The sequence below is a fragment of the Gopherus evgoodei genome, chromosome 8 (assembly GCF_007399415.2).
Source record: "Gopherus evgoodei ecotype Sinaloan lineage chromosome 8, rGopEvg1_v1.p, whole genome shotgun sequence".
NCBI lineage: Eukaryota > Metazoa > Chordata > Testudines > Testudinidae > Gopherus > Gopherus evgoodei.
Window position 1 is genome coordinate 58109043 of NC_044329.1, and position 20704 is coordinate 58129746.

General features: G+C 42.7%; 1 protein-coding gene across 3 annotated transcripts in view; it reads left to right on the forward strand.

The window, feature by feature from the left end:
- RGL1 (ral guanine nucleotide dissociation stimulator like 1) overlaps nucleotides 1–20704 on the forward strand; it is a 169635-nt gene that overhangs the window by 117584 nt on the left and 31347 nt on the right. For all 3 annotated transcript variants that reach the window (XM_030572037.1, XM_030572039.1, XM_030572038.1), the window contains 5 exons: nucleotides 4176–4360; nucleotides 9713–9837; nucleotides 12741–12956; nucleotides 18035–18138; nucleotides 19468–19552. In XM_030572037.1, the coding sequence (XP_030427897.1) occupies nucleotides 4176–4360; nucleotides 9713–9837; nucleotides 12741–12956; nucleotides 18035–18138; nucleotides 19468–19552 (715 nt within the window). The remainder of the gene's footprint in view (nucleotides 1–4175; nucleotides 4361–9712; nucleotides 9838–12740; nucleotides 12957–18034; nucleotides 18139–19467; nucleotides 19553–20704) is intronic.

A 20704-nucleotide genomic window follows, 5' to 3' on the forward strand; every position in this document is an offset into this window, starting at 1 on the left:
ATTACTGCTGCACCAGCATGACAGATGATTGAGGTTTGAGTCCCAAATGAACTGGAGCCACATCCAGGAAGATGCAAACAGAGAAGACTGTATCTTTCCTTCTGAAATTGATTTCAATTTACCAGTTCGTAACATCCCCTAGGTACCTGTTAAGTGATGAGCAAAAGTGAATCAAAACATCGCTAAACGCTTGGTGCCTTTGTTCACTCAGCTAATGTCAAATCCAACTCAATCTGCTTTAGCTAGAACTGTAAAAAGAACTGGGAATCTGATGCAGGAAATGAATCAGGCATCAAGTTCATGTCTAACCCCTCCTCCTCCTGCTGCACAGGAGGCTTCCACAAAGCCTCTCAGTAATAATGACCATGTGACATTCTTAGAGGTTCAGCTCTAATAAAATACTACAGTGTTCCATGTTAATTATCCAAAACACTAGAACCTTCAATACCAATGTTGCAATGTTTTGGGCTATTGTTATAGAATGCTTAGGGGTGGGGAAAGATTTATTTTTAATAAACTATTGATCCAGACCCTTTTGTGTCTTTAGAGCTTTGTGACAGAGAATTTGCCTTTTGTTACCTGTAAAGCTTATTATTTCAGCTGCTTATAAAAGGGTTTGGTGTCCTTAAAGAAACAGATACTATGGGAGGAAAATCTGTGAACCTTTAGCTGACATTTGTACAAGTTTTTCCCTGGCTTCAGGAGATGTTCCTGAGGATTTGAAAGTAGCAAACAACATGATTCCCATATTACTTAAGACAAGGTAAAACTGAGACAATATGGTTGGGTTAACTTCATTTGTGAGGGAAATCTTGGAAATCATGTGAAACGGGAATGATGGGACTGGCCCTTGCAAAGCACAGTTCAGCTGTTGGTGTGTAGCATGGATTTAGGAAAGGGGAGGACATAGGAACAAAAGCTTCCTGTCTGTCTGGCTGATTCAGTAAGAAACTAGTCAGCCATTTTATATAACCCCTTTTGCAAATATACTTGGTGCTGCGCAGAGCTGAAAGCATAGCTTATGTTCATAAAAATTTCTCATCCTGGGGATAATAGTGGTGGACTTGGCAGAATTTTTAACCTCAACAAGCCACTAAGATCCCCAAACTCTTTCTTTAGTACCAGCTGGGGTAAGAAAAATGCTGTGTGGCTACCTTCGCAGAGAGAAGTCCTCAAAATTCCCACCTGGACCTCTGCATCAGCACTTGCTCCGTCAAGGCCCCACGTCATAGCTATCCTTCCAGTCAAGGAAGATTGGGCAGAGCTCATCTTGTAGCTTATCAATGCCATTCCAGAATGAACTGATGGAGTTGCAGTTAAGAGATATGAGTGACTCTCTCCCTCTGTTTTTCCATGTGTTTCCTGTCCTCCTAGCTCAGCTTGCTGGGTGTAACAGATTCTTTGGGGCCTCTGCAATAACTTCATAGCATGTCACAGCGTTGGGATATTGCATTGCCTTTTGGGGGGGGGCATAATGTGAGGTGATGAGTGGTGTCCTGTGGACCCATTTTGAAAGGTGACAAAACTACAGCTCTCTTCCCATCCAGCAATGGGCTGAGTGAGGGGTTTAAAATTTTAGGGACAAGGTTCATACCAGTGGAGCAAGGAGAACCTCTAGACTAGTGAATAACAGCTTGAAAGCATTACTGAACAGAGCCCACATTGTGTGGCTCTCAAGACAGGAATTTAAAATCTAACCTTCTGTGGCAGCCCACAAAATATGCAGTACAGTATAGCAGGAGTTCTCAACCTTTTTCTTTCTGAGCCCCCCTGACATAACATAAAAACTCCATGGCCCACCTGTGCCACAATAAATGGTTTTCTGCATATAAAAGCCAGGGCCAGCATTAGGGGGTAGCAAGCAGGACAATTGGCAGGGGCCCCACACCACAGGGCCCCTGCGAAGCTAAGTTGCTCAAGCTACTGCTTCAGCCCCAGGTGGCGGGACTCAGGGCCCTGGGCTTCATTCCCGGACAGTGGGACTTCGGCTTTCTTCCCTGGGTCTCAGCAAGTCTAACACTGGTCCTGCTTGGCAGACCCCCTCAAACCTGCCCAGGGCCCCCCAGGGGGCTCCGGACCCTTGGTTGAGAACCACTGCAGTATACAGTGTGAAGACAGACAAAGATTTACGGCTTGCAACCCCCCCATGAAGAATGGATTCTATGATATTGCTTTCCTGTCTGAGATCTTGGAAGTCTCACATTCCTATCTGTTTCTTGGCCTATCAAGTACAGGGAGTTTCTTCCCAGGGACATCAAACATAAAGCTGCTACAAGATTTGGGCACTTGTCCAGCCTTTCTTCAGAATGCTTCCCTCCCTAATGTACTGATTGTTTAATCGGCCGATAGGAGGTCAGTGGGATATAGCCCCTGTCTGCACAATGTACTTTTTTTTCTTTTCTCCTCTTGACTGAAATTATTTTGCTGGCAAAATCAGTGTCTTTAACTGCTATGAACTTTTCAACTCCACTCCGAGAGATTGGGCTTGTGTTAAACTCTGTTTACTTTTCAGTGTATGAAAGTGCCCATCGTCAATGGCACTAAATATAAAAAAAAAGTGTTGAACAGTATTAGCACTAAAAAAACAAACAAACAAAAAAAAAACCTTCTCAGAGCTGTAAATGAGTTCTCACTTGCAACTCATCTCCAAATAGGCAGAAGCCTTGATGAAAGGTCAACTTACCTTGGCCCCTGAATTCAACAGACTAGTTGTTTATTGTAAAAGTGGGTTAAGCCACTGGTACTTCCAAAACAGCAAGACATCTCTTTAAAATGCAGTACAGACATTGAAATAAAAGTAATTTTTTAAACTAACCTCTGACTGAGGAATGAATGAGCTTGTTTAATGAAAAATATTAATAGTGAAATGGAAGATCCCAGGCTGTTCAGAAGAATAAAGCTGATAACCACAAAGAGCTTAGATCCTGAAGTCCTTACTCAGTTGTTAATCAAAGGGATTGTAGACTGAGTAAAGATGGCAGGATTTGGCCCCAAGCAGGGGCGGCTCCAGGCATCAGCATGCCAAGCGCATGCTTGGGGCAGCAAACCGCAGGGGGGCGTTCTGCCAGTCGCCGCAAGGGCGGCAGGCAGGCTGCCTTTGGCAGTTTGCCTGCAGAGGGTCCGTTGGTCCCGCAGCTTCGGTGGACCTCCCGCAAGCGTGCCTGCGGAGAGTCCGCTGGTTCTGCGGCTGCGGGAGGTCCGCCCAAGCCGCCAAAGGCAGCCTGCCTGTCATGCTTGGAGCGGCAAAATGCCTAGAGCCGCCCCTGGCCCCAAGTGAACCACCTGAGTTGTATGGTCTTTGTTTTGAGTTTGTAATGAAGCCGCAAGCCAAGGGAGTTTTGCATGTTTTCATTCTTGGTTGTTAATGTTTTGTGCAGCTCGGTTCTTGTAATTCTAGAGTTACCCCTGCTAGCTGCTCTAACCAAGTAATATTACTGTCAGCTTTCAAAGCACTCTTTCTGACCAGAAAAGCAGATTGGTTGCCATATTATAGAAGAGAATGAAGAAACATTAGTTGAAAATATGGAAACGTTTGTAAAATAGCAAGTCAGCATAGTCTTAAAAACATATTGGCTATATAGGGAAAGAACATGGAGTATGGCTAGAGGGTGATAGACAACCCAAATGCTAAAGCTTTTGAGGTTTTATTTTGCATGCTTGGTTGAAGCCTATCCAAACAATCTGCATTTCTTGTGCCTGCTAAACTGAAAGAGAAACTTTGCAAAAACAATTTGGTTTGTATTTTGGGTGAAGGTCGTGCATGTTTGGGGCAGGGATGTTTTCTATTATTATCTGAACCATTTCACTCGGGCCTAATGGTACCTTGTTTGATAGAGATACTGAATTAGATAGGCGGGTTTTGGGGCTGCTAAAAATAATGGATCTGATTTGCCGCTGTCTTGCATCTTTGGGGAGTGACTGAGCACCTCTTTACAATGGTGTATATAACACCACTGTAGTCAATGGTAAAAATCTGTGTAAATGAGATTACAATAAAACTCATGTGCAATAAAGCTCGTGTGCAAAAATGGCACCAAATCAGAACTGTGTTCACTAACAGTAGTGGTAATATATTACACTTATTCTGTACCCTCTTGACACAGGTATACATGACAAGTGGATTTTTTTATATCCGTATATAATCAATCAATCTTTTCCAATGTACTTCTTTTCAGTGCAATAGCCTCAATCTTGAGAGCCTGGCTTGACCAATGCTCTGAAGACTTCCGAGAGCCACCCAATTACCCTTGTTTGCAGAAATTGCTGGATTACCTTAAACGGATCATGCCAGGCTCTGACCCGGAGAGAAGGGCACAAAACCTCTTGGAGCAGCTTCAGAAGCAAGAAGTGAAAAATGAGAGTAAGTTACATTTTTGCACGGCTGTTACTGCCTAATCTCCCAGACTATCCTGAAGAACCTGAATTTTCAGGGTAAATTTTATGGGGTGTATGATTTTGATCTCATTTACAATGATGTAGATCAAGAGTGACTCCACTGAAGTCAGTGAGGTTACAATGGATGTAGAATCAGGCCCTCTGGACTTTTGCTTAGCTGTTTGCTTATTGAATCCCACAGAGATTGTAGCTACCATAGGGATGAAATACAAACATGAAGTGTAGAATCATATGTCTAGTAATTCTGATCGAAATTTGGGGAACTCCAATGTTTCTAAGAACTCTGCCAGTGCACAGAAGTTGCTGCAACGGCGATATAGTTAATTGCAATTGCATTTTCTGTCGTCAGAGTAAAACCACAGCTGCTCTTTAATTAGTTTTCTCATTAAATTAATTAATTAAAATCCCATCAAATGTTACTATACTGTGACCAAATGCAGCTTCAGTCACAAATCTATTTGTCACGAAAGCTTCTCTTCCCAGTTACCACCCTGTCAAAGGAAATGCCTGTGGCTGTTTTTTCCTATTTGAGTGACAAGCTGCTGACATCCAAGGACAGAGGAAAATGTTACTTTACCAGGTCAAAGATCCACTGAAACAATAGTGAGCTGTAGTAACACACAAATGCTATGTAGTGTCAGACTTGGCACATAGTCCGTACCCCAGTTAGAAAGTTTCCTGTGACATAATTAACATAGCTAGAAAGTTACCGGAATTTGTGCAATATGAGAACCGGATTCAGTGTCCATCTTTGACAGATGAATGAAAGGAAATGATACATGGAATTAGAAGGAAGAAGGCAAACAACAAAAAAGTAGCATTTCATCTCACAAACATTACCTGCCGGATGTTCCAGAAGTGAGGAATTATTGCATAATCAGACACAATGCCAAATCAATGTATGCATTTAAATCTGTATAAAAAGGCCTATTGCATAAAATCCAAATGTTTTCCTCGTAAGAAAAAAGCAAGTCTACAATGTTGCTAATATGCGTCTAATGATGTTCTTTCCTGGATTTGGTTCTAGCAGACCAAACAATGAAAGTCCAAAGGCCCTATTTTTTAGATCCAACTGTTGTCCAAAAGGAGCAGAAGTTCCCAGGCACTCAGCTGCTGCACTAATTTCCTGAAGTAACACTTGAAAAGGTTCCTGCTTGAGTCACAGGCACTTCACTTGAATGAGAATAAAATTACTTGAATGCTGCAAGGATAAAAGCAGTTAATAAAAATTAACAAGTTATTTTGAGGGTCTGAGAGAGCTACTTATAGTGATGACTCATTTTATTTCATGTCCGTTCTACATCTGCTCACCTTATACAACACGGAAACAATAATTTGTTTCGAAGTTCAGATTTGAATACACAATAATAATCATTGTTATAATTGAATGCTATACATTGACATGAACTTTACAAATATAGACCCAGATCTGACAATCTGATTGATATGGGCAGACCTCTATGGGGCTTTGCACAGGTCCACCCTTTGTGGATTAGACTGCCGGATTGTGGCCATAGAAACTACATGTTCTCTGCCCCAAAGAGCTTGCAACTTAAAAATACACAACCAGGCCAGCACAGGAGAGCAGTTCAGGAGCAGGAGTGTATGGAGATTACTAGTGATGTCAGGAAGAGAATAGCAGGTTTGAGAGATGGATGTTAAAGAAGGATTTGAAGGCGGAGAGTGTTCTTCGCAGATGGGGACTGGAAGGCTGCTTCAGGTGTAAGGACAACATGACAGAAGGTTTGAAAATGAGAGTGGGAAAAGAAGATAAAGGGGGCTGTAAAGGAAAAGACTGGAGGGGCAGGAAGGTATGTAAAGGAAATGAGAACAGAGTTGAAGACAAGATTATTTAAGATCTTGTGGGTGTCATGGAGTTGCATTTGATAATCTAGGATGCAAAAAGGCAGCAAGGGGCAGTGTGCTCAAAAAAAAAAAGAGAAAAGAGATGATTTTCATAAATTGTTATGAAAATTTGGGCTGTCAATTAATCACAGTTAACTCACATGATTGACTTAAAAGATTAATCACAATTTATCACAGTTTTAATTGCACTATTAAACAATAGAATACCAATTGTAATGTATTAAATATTTTTAATGTTTTTCCACATATTCAAATGTATTGATTTCAATTACAACACAGTATACAAAGTAGACAATGCTCACTTTATTTTTTAATAGAAATATTTGCACTGTAAAAATGGCAAACAAAAGTAACAGTATTTTTCAGCTCACCTCATCAAGTACTGTAGTGCAATCTCTTTATCATGAAAGATCTACTTATAAATGTAGATTTTTTCTTTGTTACATAAGTGCACTCAAAACCAAAACAATCTAAAACTTTAGAGCCTACAAATCCACTCAGTCCTACTTCTTGTGCAGCCAATCGCTAAGACAAACAAGTTTGTTTACATTTACAGGCGTTAATGCTGCCTGCTTCTTATTTACAATGTCACCTGAAAGTGAAAACGCGTTCGCATGGCACTTTTGTAGCTGTCATTGCAAGGTCTTTACGTGCCAGATATGCTAAACGTTCGTATGGTCTTTCATGTTTTGGCCACCTTCCGGAGGACATGCATCCATGCTGATGATGCTCAAAAAAAAATAATGCATTAACTACATTTGTGACTGAACTCCTTGGGGGAGAATTGTATGTCTCCTACTCTGTGTTTTACCTGCATCCTGCCATATATTTCATGTTATAGCAGTCTCAGTCATCATGATGACCCAGCACATGTTTGTTTTAAGAACGCTTTCACTGCAGATTTGACAAAACGCAAAGAAGGTACCAATGTGAGATTTCTAAAGATAGCTACAGCACTTGACCCAAGGTTTAAGAATCTGAACTGCCTTCCAAAATATGAGAGGGACAAGGTGTAGAGCATGTTTTCAGAAGTCTTAAAAGAGCAACATTCTGATGCAGAAACTACAGAACCCGAACCACCAAAGAAAAAAATCAACCTGCTGGTGGCATCTGACTCAGATGATGAAAGTGAACGTTAGTCAGTCCGCACTACTTTGGGTCATTTTTGAGCAGAACCTATCATCAGTATAGACACATGTCCTCTGTTACGGTGGCTGAAGCGTGAAGGGACATATGAATCTTTGGTGCCTCTGGCATGTGAATCTCTTGTGATGCAGGCTACAACAGTGCCATGTAAACGCTTGTTCTCACTTTCAGGTGATACGGTAAATAAGAAGTGGGCAGCATTATCTCCTGCAAATGTAGCCAAACTTGTTTGTCTGAGTGATTAGCTGAACAAGAAGTAGGACTGAGTGGACTTGTAGGCTCTAAAATTTTACATTGTGTTATTTTTGAATGCAACTGTTTTTTGTACATAATTCTACATTTATAAGTAGATCTTTCATGATAAAGAGATTGCACTATTGTACTTGTTAGGTGAATTGAAAAATACTATTTCTTCTGTTTTTATTGTGCAAATATTTGTAATAAAAATCAAATGAGCACTGTACACTTTATATTCTGTGTTGTAAGTGAAATCAATATATTTGAAAATGTAGAAAATATCCAAAACTATTTAAATGATATTCTGTTATTAACAGTGCAATTAATCACGATAATGTTTTTAATCACTTGACAGCCCTAATGAAAATCCATTTCCATGTGCTTATTTTTATAAAATATCTGCAGATAAGGCTGCAGAGGACACTTCCACATACCTCCTTTAGCTCTGTCAATAAATTGGTGTATCTGGATTCCTGTCTCTGCCTTCCAATAGTTCTAATTTGTTACAGTAGAATCTTGCGCTAATGACTGGGAGACCCAGTGTGAGCTACTAGAGTTTGCAAGGTAGTGAACAAAGAGAAAACAAACATTTTTGGGGAAAAGGAAGATCCATCACGTAATGTCCTTTGTTATTTTTACATTTGCTTAGTTTTAATTTGATATGAAATACTTCAGAGATACTCTGAAATGTAGTGTATAGTTTGTCAAGCCTTAATAATCGAGACCTCATTACAACAGCTTTGCTGTTAAATCTTTGTTGAGAGATGGGAGAGTCCACCAATTTTTGTATTTTTTTTTTTGGACTGGATCTCCTCTTCCTGCAGTAAAATCCATGGGATGGGGACTTAGGGAGAATGAAATATCTTCGTGGATCCTTTAGGTGCGATCCTCCCTAAACCTTGAGTGGTGGGGAAAGTTTTCCCTGATGGACTAAACCATAGTTTTCCCCCCAAACCTGGAGAGTCCTCTAGGATCTTTGTGCATCTTGGGGGAGCCACAGGCTGTCAGAGCCATCTGCATTGAGTCCCTGTGCCTCTGCACCAGCTCTATTTCCCCACTCCCAAGTAATGCTGCTCCTATGAAGTCTGTAAAGGAGGATCTTGCCATGGAGACTCAGCATCAACTTTGCAGAGCAGGGCCGCCCAGAGGATTCAGGGGGCGTGGGATCTTCAGTGGCGGGGGGCCCGTACTTCAGCGGTAATTCAGTGGTGGGGGGTCCTTCCGCTCTGGGACCCGCCACCAAAGTGCCCTGAAAACCCACGGCAGGGCCCCCTACCGCTGAATTACCACAGAAGACCCAGCACTTCGGCGGTGGGTCCCACTTTGGCGGTAATTCAGCGTGGGGGTCCTTCCGCCCCGGAGCAGAGGGACCCCTGCCGCCAAAGACCTGGAGCAGAAGAAGCTCCGGGGGCTCGAGCCCCACGAGAGTTTTCTGGGCCCCCTGGAGTGAGTGAAGGACCTTGCTCCGGAGCCCCTGAAATACTCTCATGGGGGCCCCTGCGGGGCCCAGAGCCTGGGGCAAATTGCCCCACTTGCCCCCCCTCTGGGTGGCCTTGTTGCAGAGCAGGGAGGGGAACCATATTGGGTTACTCTCTCTTCTCCCCAGCTTGAGCCACGCCAGGACTTCTATAGGACCCCTGGAAGGAGAGGGTGCCACCAAGGAAATGTCTGACCCCCACCCCTCCATACAGGAGAGTCTAAATCTGAATGCAAAAGGTCCCCTATGCACTGAATGTGGGACACTATCTGGCCCTTTGATAGTTTGATTTTTTTAGGTTAGGAAGCATACTGACTATCGAAGGGTGGATTAATGAGGTTCTGCTATAGGAGGGAGAAATTTTTATACCTATAAGTCTTGTCTGTGCTGGTTGTAAATTCTTCAGAGGAAGGACTTTCTTCCATCATGTGTCTCACTACAATGCCTAGCACAATAGAGCCCTGACATCAGTTGGGATCTGTAGGCTCCACTATAATACAGATAAATAATGGTAATAATAAACAATGGCCTTAATGTACTGTTTAGCATGTGTATTTTACTAAGTAATATTATATTTTCTGTGCTGGACAGATGGGTTCCATAGCACCTTCACTTTCAGCTTTGATGAGGAAGAGGAAATGGAAACTGGAGGACCAGAAGAGTTCTCTTTTTTCCCAGAAGACCTTGTGGCAGAGCAATTAACATACATGGATGCAGTAAGTACTGTGTACATTTAGGGGGAAAAGCTATTGGGAAAAATGCTAGGGTACTTAGTGTTGTTATTGTAATCTTTCTTTTGACTCATGTTAACCAATACAAATGTAGTGTTTCAAAAAGCTGTTAGCCTTATTAGGGCAGCAACGCAAAACTCTCTTAGGTTATCTGATCCTATTTCAGCCAGTTGGATTGTTTCATTCAGCCAAGGGTTTTTAAAATTGTGTATGTGTGTGTGAATATATATATTGCTAGTTCATGGCCTTTTTGTAAAGATCAAGGAAAGCATAGGATATGTTTAATATCTGATACTGGTTGTGACTATATCTCACTCTTACATAGACATCTATAACTACTATGCTCATACTAGTCTGTTCTTGTGGATAGTATTGGCAGAGGTGAAAGTAAGCTGGTACGGGCCAGTACGGAGAACCGGTAAGAAAAGGAGACTGAGGGAGGGAGAGAGAAGTCTGCTCCCTGCATAAGAATAGTTTAAACTCAGCTGTTCCCTGATGGTTCAGCCCCCAGGGCTAGGTTTCTGGCATCCTTGTTAATTTCACTCACAGTAGCTGAGGGGAGGGGAGGGTGTGTTTGACCATGGCAGGGGCAGTCCTTTTCTGCCCCCGGGATGAGGAGATCTCTCCAATACTAATACACACAACAAATGCAAGCATTTGGCTGCCCAGCTTAAATCCAGAGCTAATAAAAGCAGGTGGAAGGGGAAAACTCACTGTTGCATTGGTTTCTCAGTTCCTCCCTCCCCCTCCTCCAGCCAGGCTGCAGACAAGGCTTTGCATTCCTCCTCTCCCACCCCCAGCAGGGGTTCTCCTCTAGGCTCTAGCTTGCAATAGGGACACTGGCTGAGATGCCTGCTCTGCTGCCTGCAAAAGAACAGTTTAAACTCAGCTGTTCCCTGTGCAGTTCAGTGCCCAGAGTTAGGAGCCGTTTCTGGCATCCTTGTTAATTTCACTCCCAGTTGTTGTTGGGTGTGTGTGTGACTATGGCAGGGGCAGTTCTCTTCTGCCCCAGGATGAGGGGATCTCTTAAACACAATCAAAATCAGGAACCATTTCCAAGGTCAAATCTATCCCATTCCTTTCCCAGCAGAGGATCATGGTTGTGATGTCCAAACTGCTTGCAGATCCTCTTTGAAATGTTACTGTTTAAAAAAAACAACACAAAAAACATGGAGAACATGGTGGAAAGATGTGTCATGATGATTAGGATTTATTTTGGGCAAAGCAATTTTGCTAAAGCAACTAAAGATTCACAGGGAAAGCAAATAGCCCCCATAGACAAAACCACAAAGGGATTGGAGGGGAAAACTGAATATTCAGGGAAATTATTGTGCCTCCTTTGAAAGAAATAGTAGTTTTCATTCCAATCCACCCTCTTTATATATTGATTTAAACACCTGAAATGTCCTTAGGACATTGGATGCAATCTCAGATCTCTTTTTGTTTTGTCCTTCCTGCAGAGTGCAGAGGCTGAAATTGACAAAACTTTCTCTAAATATCTTGTATATTTCATGAAGGCCATTCCAGTTGTCCTTCATTCACCCCTGTCTTCCCCTCCCCCTGGCTCCCTCCCTGGCTCCCTCCCTGGCTGGCTGTGGTTTTTGCCTTGGTTACTTACTCCTTGGCAGACCCAGCCCAGCGGCACCTGCTGCCTCGCTGCAGGCAGCAGCCCACAGGGACCGGTTGCTGGGGTCGCTGCTGGTCGGTGGCAGGCTGCAGCTGCATTGTTTGTGACACATTCATACACATACACATACATACAGTCAGAGGTGAAAGTAAGCCGGTCCGGTCCAGCATACCAGCAAGAGCCAGTGCGCCGTGTTGGACCGCATCGGTTTCCACGGTGGGGATTGAAAGGGCTCTGGGCTGCCCATGGCTGCGGGCAGCCCAGAGCCCTTTAAATCCCAGCCATGGCTCCAGCAGCTGGGCTGGGGCCAGGATTTAAAGGGCTTCTAGCTTCCCTCAGCGGCAGGAGCTCTGGGCCCTTTAAGTCCCTGCCCCAGCCCCGCAAAGCTCAGGGTTTCCCCTGGCAGCCAGAGCCCTGGGCCCTTTAATTTACCCCTGAGGGCTCCCAGCCACCTCTGCAGCTGGGAGCCCCTGGTTGATTTAAAGGCCCTGGGTCTCCCAGCCACAGCTGGTTCCCCAGGGCCTTTAAATCTTGAGAGGCCACGCCTCTTTCGGATGAGGTCACACCCCCTCAGGACTCCGGCAGTACCGGTAAGTCCTATAAGTTACTTTCACCCCTGAGTATTGGTATCTTTTGATATGCAGATAAAGGAGTGTGTGTGTGTGTGTGTGTGTGTGTGTGTGTGTGTGTGTGTGTGTGTGTGTGTGTGTGTGTGTGTGTGTGTGTGTGTGTGTGTGTACATAAATAGATATACTCATACTGTATATGTTATATGTGTATACACAAGACACGGTTCCCCACCCCTTTAGCTTTTTGCCAGCCAGGGGGGAAAACATTTAATCCCTACCCCCAAACACACACACATGGTCATTCAGTGAACCAAAGAAAAAAAGGCTGGTCACTCAGCATGAGGGTGGGGAGGAACCCAGCTGAATGTGACAGTGGTACAGCACCCCCTGGAAGACAACATCCAGGGCGACTGCCTAGCTTCCCCTCCCTGAGAACCAGCCCTGTGCAGCTGTACAGTAGCTCAAACAAGCTAAATGTTCTAAGTACTTTTTAGCTGACCATGATACATTTCCTTTTTGTCCTCAAGCATATATGGAGCAGAGTAAATTTTCATATCAGAGAAAATGAGCATTTATCTGTTAATACACTCTCAGTTTTAGATCCAGCATGCTGTAAAAAGATGTATTTCAGCAAACTAACAATAGGAATCTCAGAGAGCCCTGTTGATTTACAAACCTCTTTCTTGTTCTAGAAGCTCTTTAAGAAAGTGGTGCCCCACCACTGCTTGGGGTGCATCTGGTCTCGGAGGGATAAGAAAGAAAACAAACACTTGGCGCCCACCATCAGAGCCACCATCTCTCAGTTCAACGCAGTTACCAAATGTGTCGTCAGCACCATCCTGAAGGGCAAGGACCTCAAAACACAGCAGAGGGCCAAGATAATTGAGAAATGGATTCATATTGCACATGTAAAGCATTCGTTCTGTCCTGTTTCAGTTAATGGTTGTTTGGGAGGTGGGGGGTCATGTGCTTTGTCCACGGGTTATTTTTCACACTGACTCCCTTGGTGGCCTTGGGCAAGATCCTGCATTTCCCCATCCTGAAAATGCTGCCTTATCACAGCGTTGTGGGTGTTAATGAGTGGATGATGCATGTGCTTCGAAGGTAGGAAGTGCTGTGTCAGTGCTATTATTATGGTGAGAGAGGTTTGCAAAGTCAAACAATTCATGTTCCCTAGGAAAGAAAAATGACTAATCTTCTTGATGGAAGTGGAATTCTGTCGAAGTCCTCTTAAAGTTAGATGCATTAGGCCATATTTCTCAAGGAAAGTGTAACAGGAATGTAATAAGGTCATTGATGGTGCCCACAGAACCCCACATAGACTGGGTGATTGCATCTACAGCCCATTTGCTCACTCAGGCAGACGTTTTGCTTACACACAGTCAAACGTTAATGAGTGCAGAGGATGCTGCTCATTTTTGTATGTCCCCCTGTTGCATCTTTATTTGAAAGTTTGTCCCATCTGTTGTTTTGAGAGAGGAGTTCTTCAATATCCTGTAATTTTTCTGCCCTTTTACTCCTCTTCACCGCTTTTATAAAAGGCCTCCACGCTGCTGATGACCTACACCATAATCCAGGGCAGGCAGGGTCTGGATGAAGCTCCCTCTAGAGCCTCGATCAGTCAGAGGGGGTCAATGGAAAGTGATAGGTGTTCTCCCTTTGACGGACTCAGTGCAATGATTCTGCAGTGTTCTTTCTTAGTCCTTGATGCCATGAGGGTGGGGAGCAGGGGTGAGAAACCAAGCTCAATTCCAAGTGAGGGCCTTCCCACATGGTAGCACTCTGTGTTATTAATAGACTAATGGACCCCCAAGGCCTAAATTTATTAATACTTATTTCTCAGTTATCCAGGAATTATTGCATCTTTCTTGACGCTTCATGACTTCTGAGTAAACTGTGTGAGATGATTCAGGGACAATTTTTAAATATCATATGAATGGCCATACTGGATCAGAACAATGGTCTGTCTAGCCCAGTATCCTGTCTCTGACAGTAGCCAGTAGCAGAACTTCAGGGGAAGTGTTCAAAACAGAGCAGTTGGAGTCATCCAGCCCTGTCTTCTCATCCCAGCTTCTGGCAGTCAGAGGTTTAGGGTTGTCCTGAACATGGGGTTGCATCTCTGACCATCTTGGCTAATAGCCACTGATGGACCTATTTTCCATGAATTTATCCAGTTCTTTTTTCAACCCACTTCTAGTTTTCACTATCACAACATCCTGTGGCAATGACTTCCACAGTTTAACTGTGTTTTGTGGAAAAAGTACTTTTGCTTGTTTGTATTAAACCTGCTACCTGTTAATTTCATCAGGTAACCCCTGTTTTTTGTATTGTGTGAAATGGTAAATAACACTTCTCTATTCACTTTTTCTATACTGTTCATCATTTTATAGACCTATATCATATCCCCTCCCCCATCATCACTTTTCTAATCTGAACTGCCCTAATCTTTTTAGTCTCTCCTTATATGGAAGCCATTGCTTGCCATTCTCTGAACCTTTTCTAGTTCCACTGTATCCTTTTATGAGATGTGCCAAGCAGAACTGGACACAACATTCAAGGGGTGGGCAAAGAAATATGAGTAAAACAGTAAAAGGTGCTTCCTGTGCCCTTTGCTTTAATCCCAGTTTGTGTTTCTCCTGTTCCAAATGGGAAACTGGGCTTTTGAGCAAATGGAAACTATTTTGAAGGAATCGAATGCAAGTGAGAGTTTATGTTTCAGCTACCAGAAATACAAAATCTCTTAGAAATGATTCACCTTCGTCTTCAACAGGTAATTGTAATTTCTTTCCTTCTTCCTTTCCCCATTTATAAATCCCATAAAACTAGAATTTAAAACATGAGATCACTAAACTAGATATTTTCTTACTTAAACACAGCGTATTTCAAAGTAAAGCAAATGGTAAGACTTAGGTAAATGATCAGACGCAAAATTTATAATTTGCGGGGAAAGCAGAAAAATTATGTTATTGCTCATAGTATTGTTGTTTTGAATAACCCTTGACACTGCAGTATATTTGCTTACGGACTCATTTACTTTGTCCATTGGGCATGATCCCTAGTTTGTAGTTACAGATTTACTCAAAAGACCAGAAGAAATGTAAGGAAAGGCTGTCTGGTTCAAGAGGCCTGCCCTTTCTTTGCTTCACTTCATCTTAATCCTATTTCCCTGCTTTTTCTCCATACCCCAGGTGTCTCTAGAACTCCTTTTTACTCTTTGTTTCAATTGCTTTCCCTAGTAATTGATTCCATATGTTTCTCACTTGTTTGCATGATATCATTTTGTCTGAGTTCCTTCAGCAACCCTGGCTTCCTAATTTTTTAGATTGTATCTTCTATTTGTTGGATGCTTCATGAACTGTGCTCATGAGGGCTGGGCTGCTGGCACTGAGATAGTTTTGTTTGAATGCTTCAGTGTTCCTTTAAAAATAAATCTAACGCACATTAAAGAATCATGGATTCTTGCAAAGAGATAAAAAATAAGCAATACTTAAAAAATCAGGACAAATATTGAATTTTCCAGTCTTAATTTGTTTTAATGCCTCTAGAAGCAAAATTGTTAGTATTGGCACCTAGACAGGCGGGAATGGATGGCTCAGGGAACTCTGCTGGCTGACTCTAGGTATATTGCTTAAACTTTCTGTTGCCCAGTTTCCCGACCTGTAAATGGGGCTAATGATCACTTCTTTGTAAAGCACTTTCTGAGCTTGACTGATGAAAAGGGCACATAAGGACTAGGTGGTATTATGGGAAGTAGAGTCTTTCACCTCTACATTGGCAGTTCTAATTCAGCCTAAATCAGTAGGTGATCAACTTCTGTTATCATCTGATGGTTCTTTGATGGCCAGTGTGAAATGGCTTAGATGGTGTCAGTCTTGTTTTCTGGTACACAGGTGTCAATCACAAAAACCATCATCCAAGGTATTAATGGACACCCTTGTTTGGGAGTTAAGAGGTGAAGGATTGAATGGAGATTAAGCTATCTTCTCATTCCTAGGGGTGATCCCTCAAGGATAGGGGATACATATTGAGAGGGTAGTAGGAGTGGCAGGGGAAGTCTGGACTGTCACTGCCCACATAGTATCTGATCTATGACCTTCAGCCTCCAGGACTATCAGTCTAGCATCTTTCACCAGTCCTAAATTCACACACAAAATTAAATACTGCAGCCCTAGTTGAACCTATGAAGAATGTGCGTGCACACTCAGTCAAGTAATTGCATGGGCAGAACGGCTAGCTACACATTCAGTTCCCCACTTCTAAATAGAATTGCTTATTTTGCATGCACAAATGAATGTTTTGCATATGTAGGTGCCTGTGCTTGAGAATCTGCCCATTAAACTGGAATTAGTCACTATAAAAATGACTCTGTAAATAAGGCAGTGTGGGTTTCCATGTTTGTCTGTCAATGACTTCATAGCCAATTTGATACATTTAAAAGTCAAGTTATGTTTTTTCTAACTGCCAGCCCTTCAAACTCCATCTTGGATCTAAAATTACTGAGCAAGATTGACCAATTTTCTACATCAAATACTTTCTTTCAAAATAAAAAAGAAATCACTAATTGCCTGTTAACCTTAATTTTAAAAAGGAATTTTATTTTTGAGTATTTCAGGTACAGGAAAGCTTCTGATTATTTTATGTTTTTGTCTCTTAAAAAGTGGCAAAGCAATTCTTAAAAAACACCCTGAGGCAGAAAAATGCTGGCTAAAGTTTAGCCTGTAGTGAATAAAATGAACATCTGAAAACATGGATATAGAATGGGAGTCCTGATGTTTTTCTTAAATCCAGTGGAAGCTGTGAACTAAAGATGGTCCCACACTGGCACCTACTTTCCCAACCTCTTTCATGTTTGGGGAGCAGAGTGTTTCAGGATCGTATTTCTGGCTCCAAACCATCCCCTATGGTTTGGGTTCTGAGCTGAGCCCGAACCAAGAAGAAACTTGTTTTCTGCTGTTGCCAAAGATCTTGTGAGAAAGCTGTTTTGTGATATTTCGGCACAAGGTGCCAGAAATCTTACAAGAATAGCTTTCGAACTTTTGGTGTCATCAGGTCTGACCCTGAGCTTTGGCCCTAATTACAATCTTTTGACACCAACCTTAGTACAAACCGAGCCCAAATGCCATCACCATATGCTCTGCTACTCTCTAATATTAACATTATAAGGTAAATTCTTAAACAGCATCTGAAGTTGTGCATAGCTTGTACTCATAAACGTAAGTAAAGTTAGAGGCTGCATTTTAAAATGTGACTTTTAATGTTAATATTAGAGACTAGCAGAGCAGGTGGTATTTGCATGTGCATGCTTGAACTGCTGGGCTGTGGACACACTTTCATGAGTTCTTTGGAGAGCGGGTTAGTCAGAGGATGCCTGTTCTTTTTCCACCTCCTCCTTGCTTCCATATAAGCCTCAGTTATAATTGCCACAAAGATGTGGTGTGATCACAAATGGGAGGGAGATGTCTTTGAGCCAGTCTCTCTATTGAGATGTGCTCCCCCCATGGAGAGGTTTGATCCCCTTTACTTTAAACAATGTACACGCTTGAATATGTTGATCTTTTGTGTGTATTTTTTAATTGCCATTTAGTTTGCCAAGATTTATCATTTTAAATTCAACTTGCAAATAAGCAGGCCCCAACTTTCCCCAGCAGGGGGAGAAGGTAATTATAAAGTGCTTATTAAGAGGTAAAAGTTTGTTTTCTTTAGCTTGCCTTCAGAGACCCACCTCCACTAGTATTTTTACTAGGAGAGCTGGAAGCTATACAAAAAAATGAAAGTGAAGAAAACAAAGATTAAGTGCCAAAACCTATAAAGGTTTTGGTAGGTGGAGCGGGAGGGGGAGCCATTTTTGATGCACTATATTTGTACAGCTGCCTATTGAGCAGTAAGAATTCAGCGCAGCTGTGAGATTAGAAAAACAGGAAATCGCCAGCTCACTTGTAATATTGATCTTTAACTCTCCTTTATTTTTTAATCCCTCCCTTTACAGGAATGTAGGATCCTGAAGAATTTTTCCTCTTTGAGGGCCATTGTTTCAGCACTACAGTCCAACTCCATCTACCGGTTAAAGAAGACTTGGGCATCTGTTCCAAAGTAATCCTCCCACTGTCCTTTTAGCTCCTTTCCTCTGACTGGCCCACAACAAAAACAAAGTACAGTTATGCTTAGGGCAGGTCTATAGTACAAACTTTTGCTGATGCAAATAAGAAGACCGCCACAATTAGTATATTGTTTGTGAGTGTGCATACTTGACTTCTTGCATTGGCAGTGTGCATGCTCACCACAAGTGTTTATGTCGATGCATGGCGATGTGCACCATGGGTAGATAGGCTAGAGTGCAGTCCTCCACCATTCAATCCACTGTTTTTTGGGAAGTTTTGGCAAAGCACGGTGGGGCAGATATGAGTCACGCAGTGGTGTCTGGGAGTAAGGGGTCAATTTCCTAGCATGCAACTGTCTCCATTCCATAATGTTATCTAAATCTCATAATTTTCGTGCCTTTCTAAAAAAAACCTCACAAACCCATGAAGCCCTCCTCACTGTCTACCATGTCTGACAGAAGCATGGAGCCTGCACAGCTCTGCACTACTGTCATAAGCATTGCAAGCACAAGACACACAATCTTGTGGTATTTGCAGAGCCATAAGAAAAAACTAAGCAGCATGGAACATGAGGATTTCTTGGCAGATGGATTGCTTTGAGACATAGTGAGAACCAAATCAAGTTGATTGATGGCATTCACTGGGTAGCTGCCGATGTTGGAGCATCGCTTCTGAGCCCAAGAAACGAGCACTGACTGATGGGATTCCATCGTAACACAGGTTTGGGATGATGAGCAGTGGCTGCAGAACTTTCAGATACTCAAAGCCACATTCCTGGATCTGTGTGCAAGCTCATCCCAACCTTCCAGTGCAAGGATGCCAAGATGAGAGCTGCACTGACAGCAGAGAAGCAGATAGCAATCGCACTGTGGAAACTTACACTGCCAGATTGCTATTGGTCAGTGGGCAACCATTTTGGAGTTGGAAGATTCCCTGCTGTGTGTGCAGAGCCGTTATGACTGTGACTCTCAGCAACATGCAGGACATAGTGGATGGATTTGAAGCAGTGAGATTCCCAGGCTGCAGTGGTGCAATGGATGACACGCATATCCCTGTTGTGGCACCATACAACCTTACACAGAGAACATCAAGAGAGAGGGTTACTTTTCATGGTTATGCAATCTTGCAAAATGCTGAGCCAGCAGCAAGAGGAGTTGAGGGGGCTCAGCACATCAGTGAATGAGTCCCTGTGCTGACCCACCTTTTACATGTTTGATTGTTGTCTAGTCCTTCGTCACTGTGGGAAACTGGATTATAATGATGTAGGCTTGATTTAGGTTGCTTTGTAATCAATAATTGACTTAATTCCTCTTCTACCTAGAGACAGAATGCTGATGTTTGAAGAGCTGTCCGATATCTTCTCAGACCATGACAATTATCTGACAAGTAGAGAGCTGCTAATGAAGGTGAGAATGAGGCTGAGAGCAAGAGTTATGATCTGTGTCAGTGCTGAACTTTGTCGCCTGTCCAGTCACCCAAACCCACCCCCCAAGGCTCCATTGTAGGGAGCCTTACAGAGCACAGTTCTGTGGCATGCAAGAAGTGTGCATGCCTGCTTCCTGTGTGACCTTTCTGCCCCCTGGCACAGCAGAATTGCATTGGTTCCACTGACACTGATGCCATGCACAACTGGAAGGTTGGGATGGATTATGGGATTTGTCTGCTAGTGAACAGGTGCTGTAGAAGGTGTTGAGATATCTGTTGTCTCACTGAGGAGCGGCAGCTCAAAGAAGTTGCAAAATAGCACAACGGCAAAGGATGCAGAAGTACTTCCCAGAAATACAGCTGTTCTAGATAGCCTTTCAGTTAGTCATACATTCATCTAGAAAGGTTCAGTACTGATGAGCATAAAAGAATACAAAGACCAGATTCTCAGCAGCTGTAAATTGTCACAGCTCCTTTGACTGCAGTGGGTGTTAAGTCAGTTTATTCCAGCTGAGGATTTCTTCCAAGATGTTTGTCCAAACTATCCCCACCTTCTTGGAACTACAAAACAGGGCTGGGAATCTGGAAGGAGCAGGCTTCCTGCTGTGTGTGTGGCCAGAAATGCCACAAAACAGTCTGTGTTGCAGTAGTCTGGGAATTCTGCTGTCAGACCCGGGTGAACCCCTAAAGTTCAGAGGCCCCTGAAAATGAGAAATATTGGTAGTGAAGCATGTTGATATGAACCTTTTAGAAACTAAAGGAAGGTTCAATTAGATTTCTCTGAGCTCTGTCTAATTCAGTCTGTTTCTATCTAGTCTATATCTAGTCTGTCTAGGAATTTATATTTCACCTCAGCATTATAATGTCAAACACTGAGTTTTGGGCAAAGGCTCAGTGATGGTGGGCGATTGTATTCAAACTTGGTGGGCAGGAGCTACTTATGAGCCATTTATCAAAATATTTTACAGCAGGTGAAGCAGTAATAAATATTGAGAGGAGTCCATATCTATCCAGAGCAGTTTAATTAACTAAATGTTAAACATCCCCAGGGACAGACCTGTTGGCTCCTGCCAGATCTTATTCTGCAAACCATTCTGAAGGCAATGAAATGAGCTTATGATGATCTCGTTCAG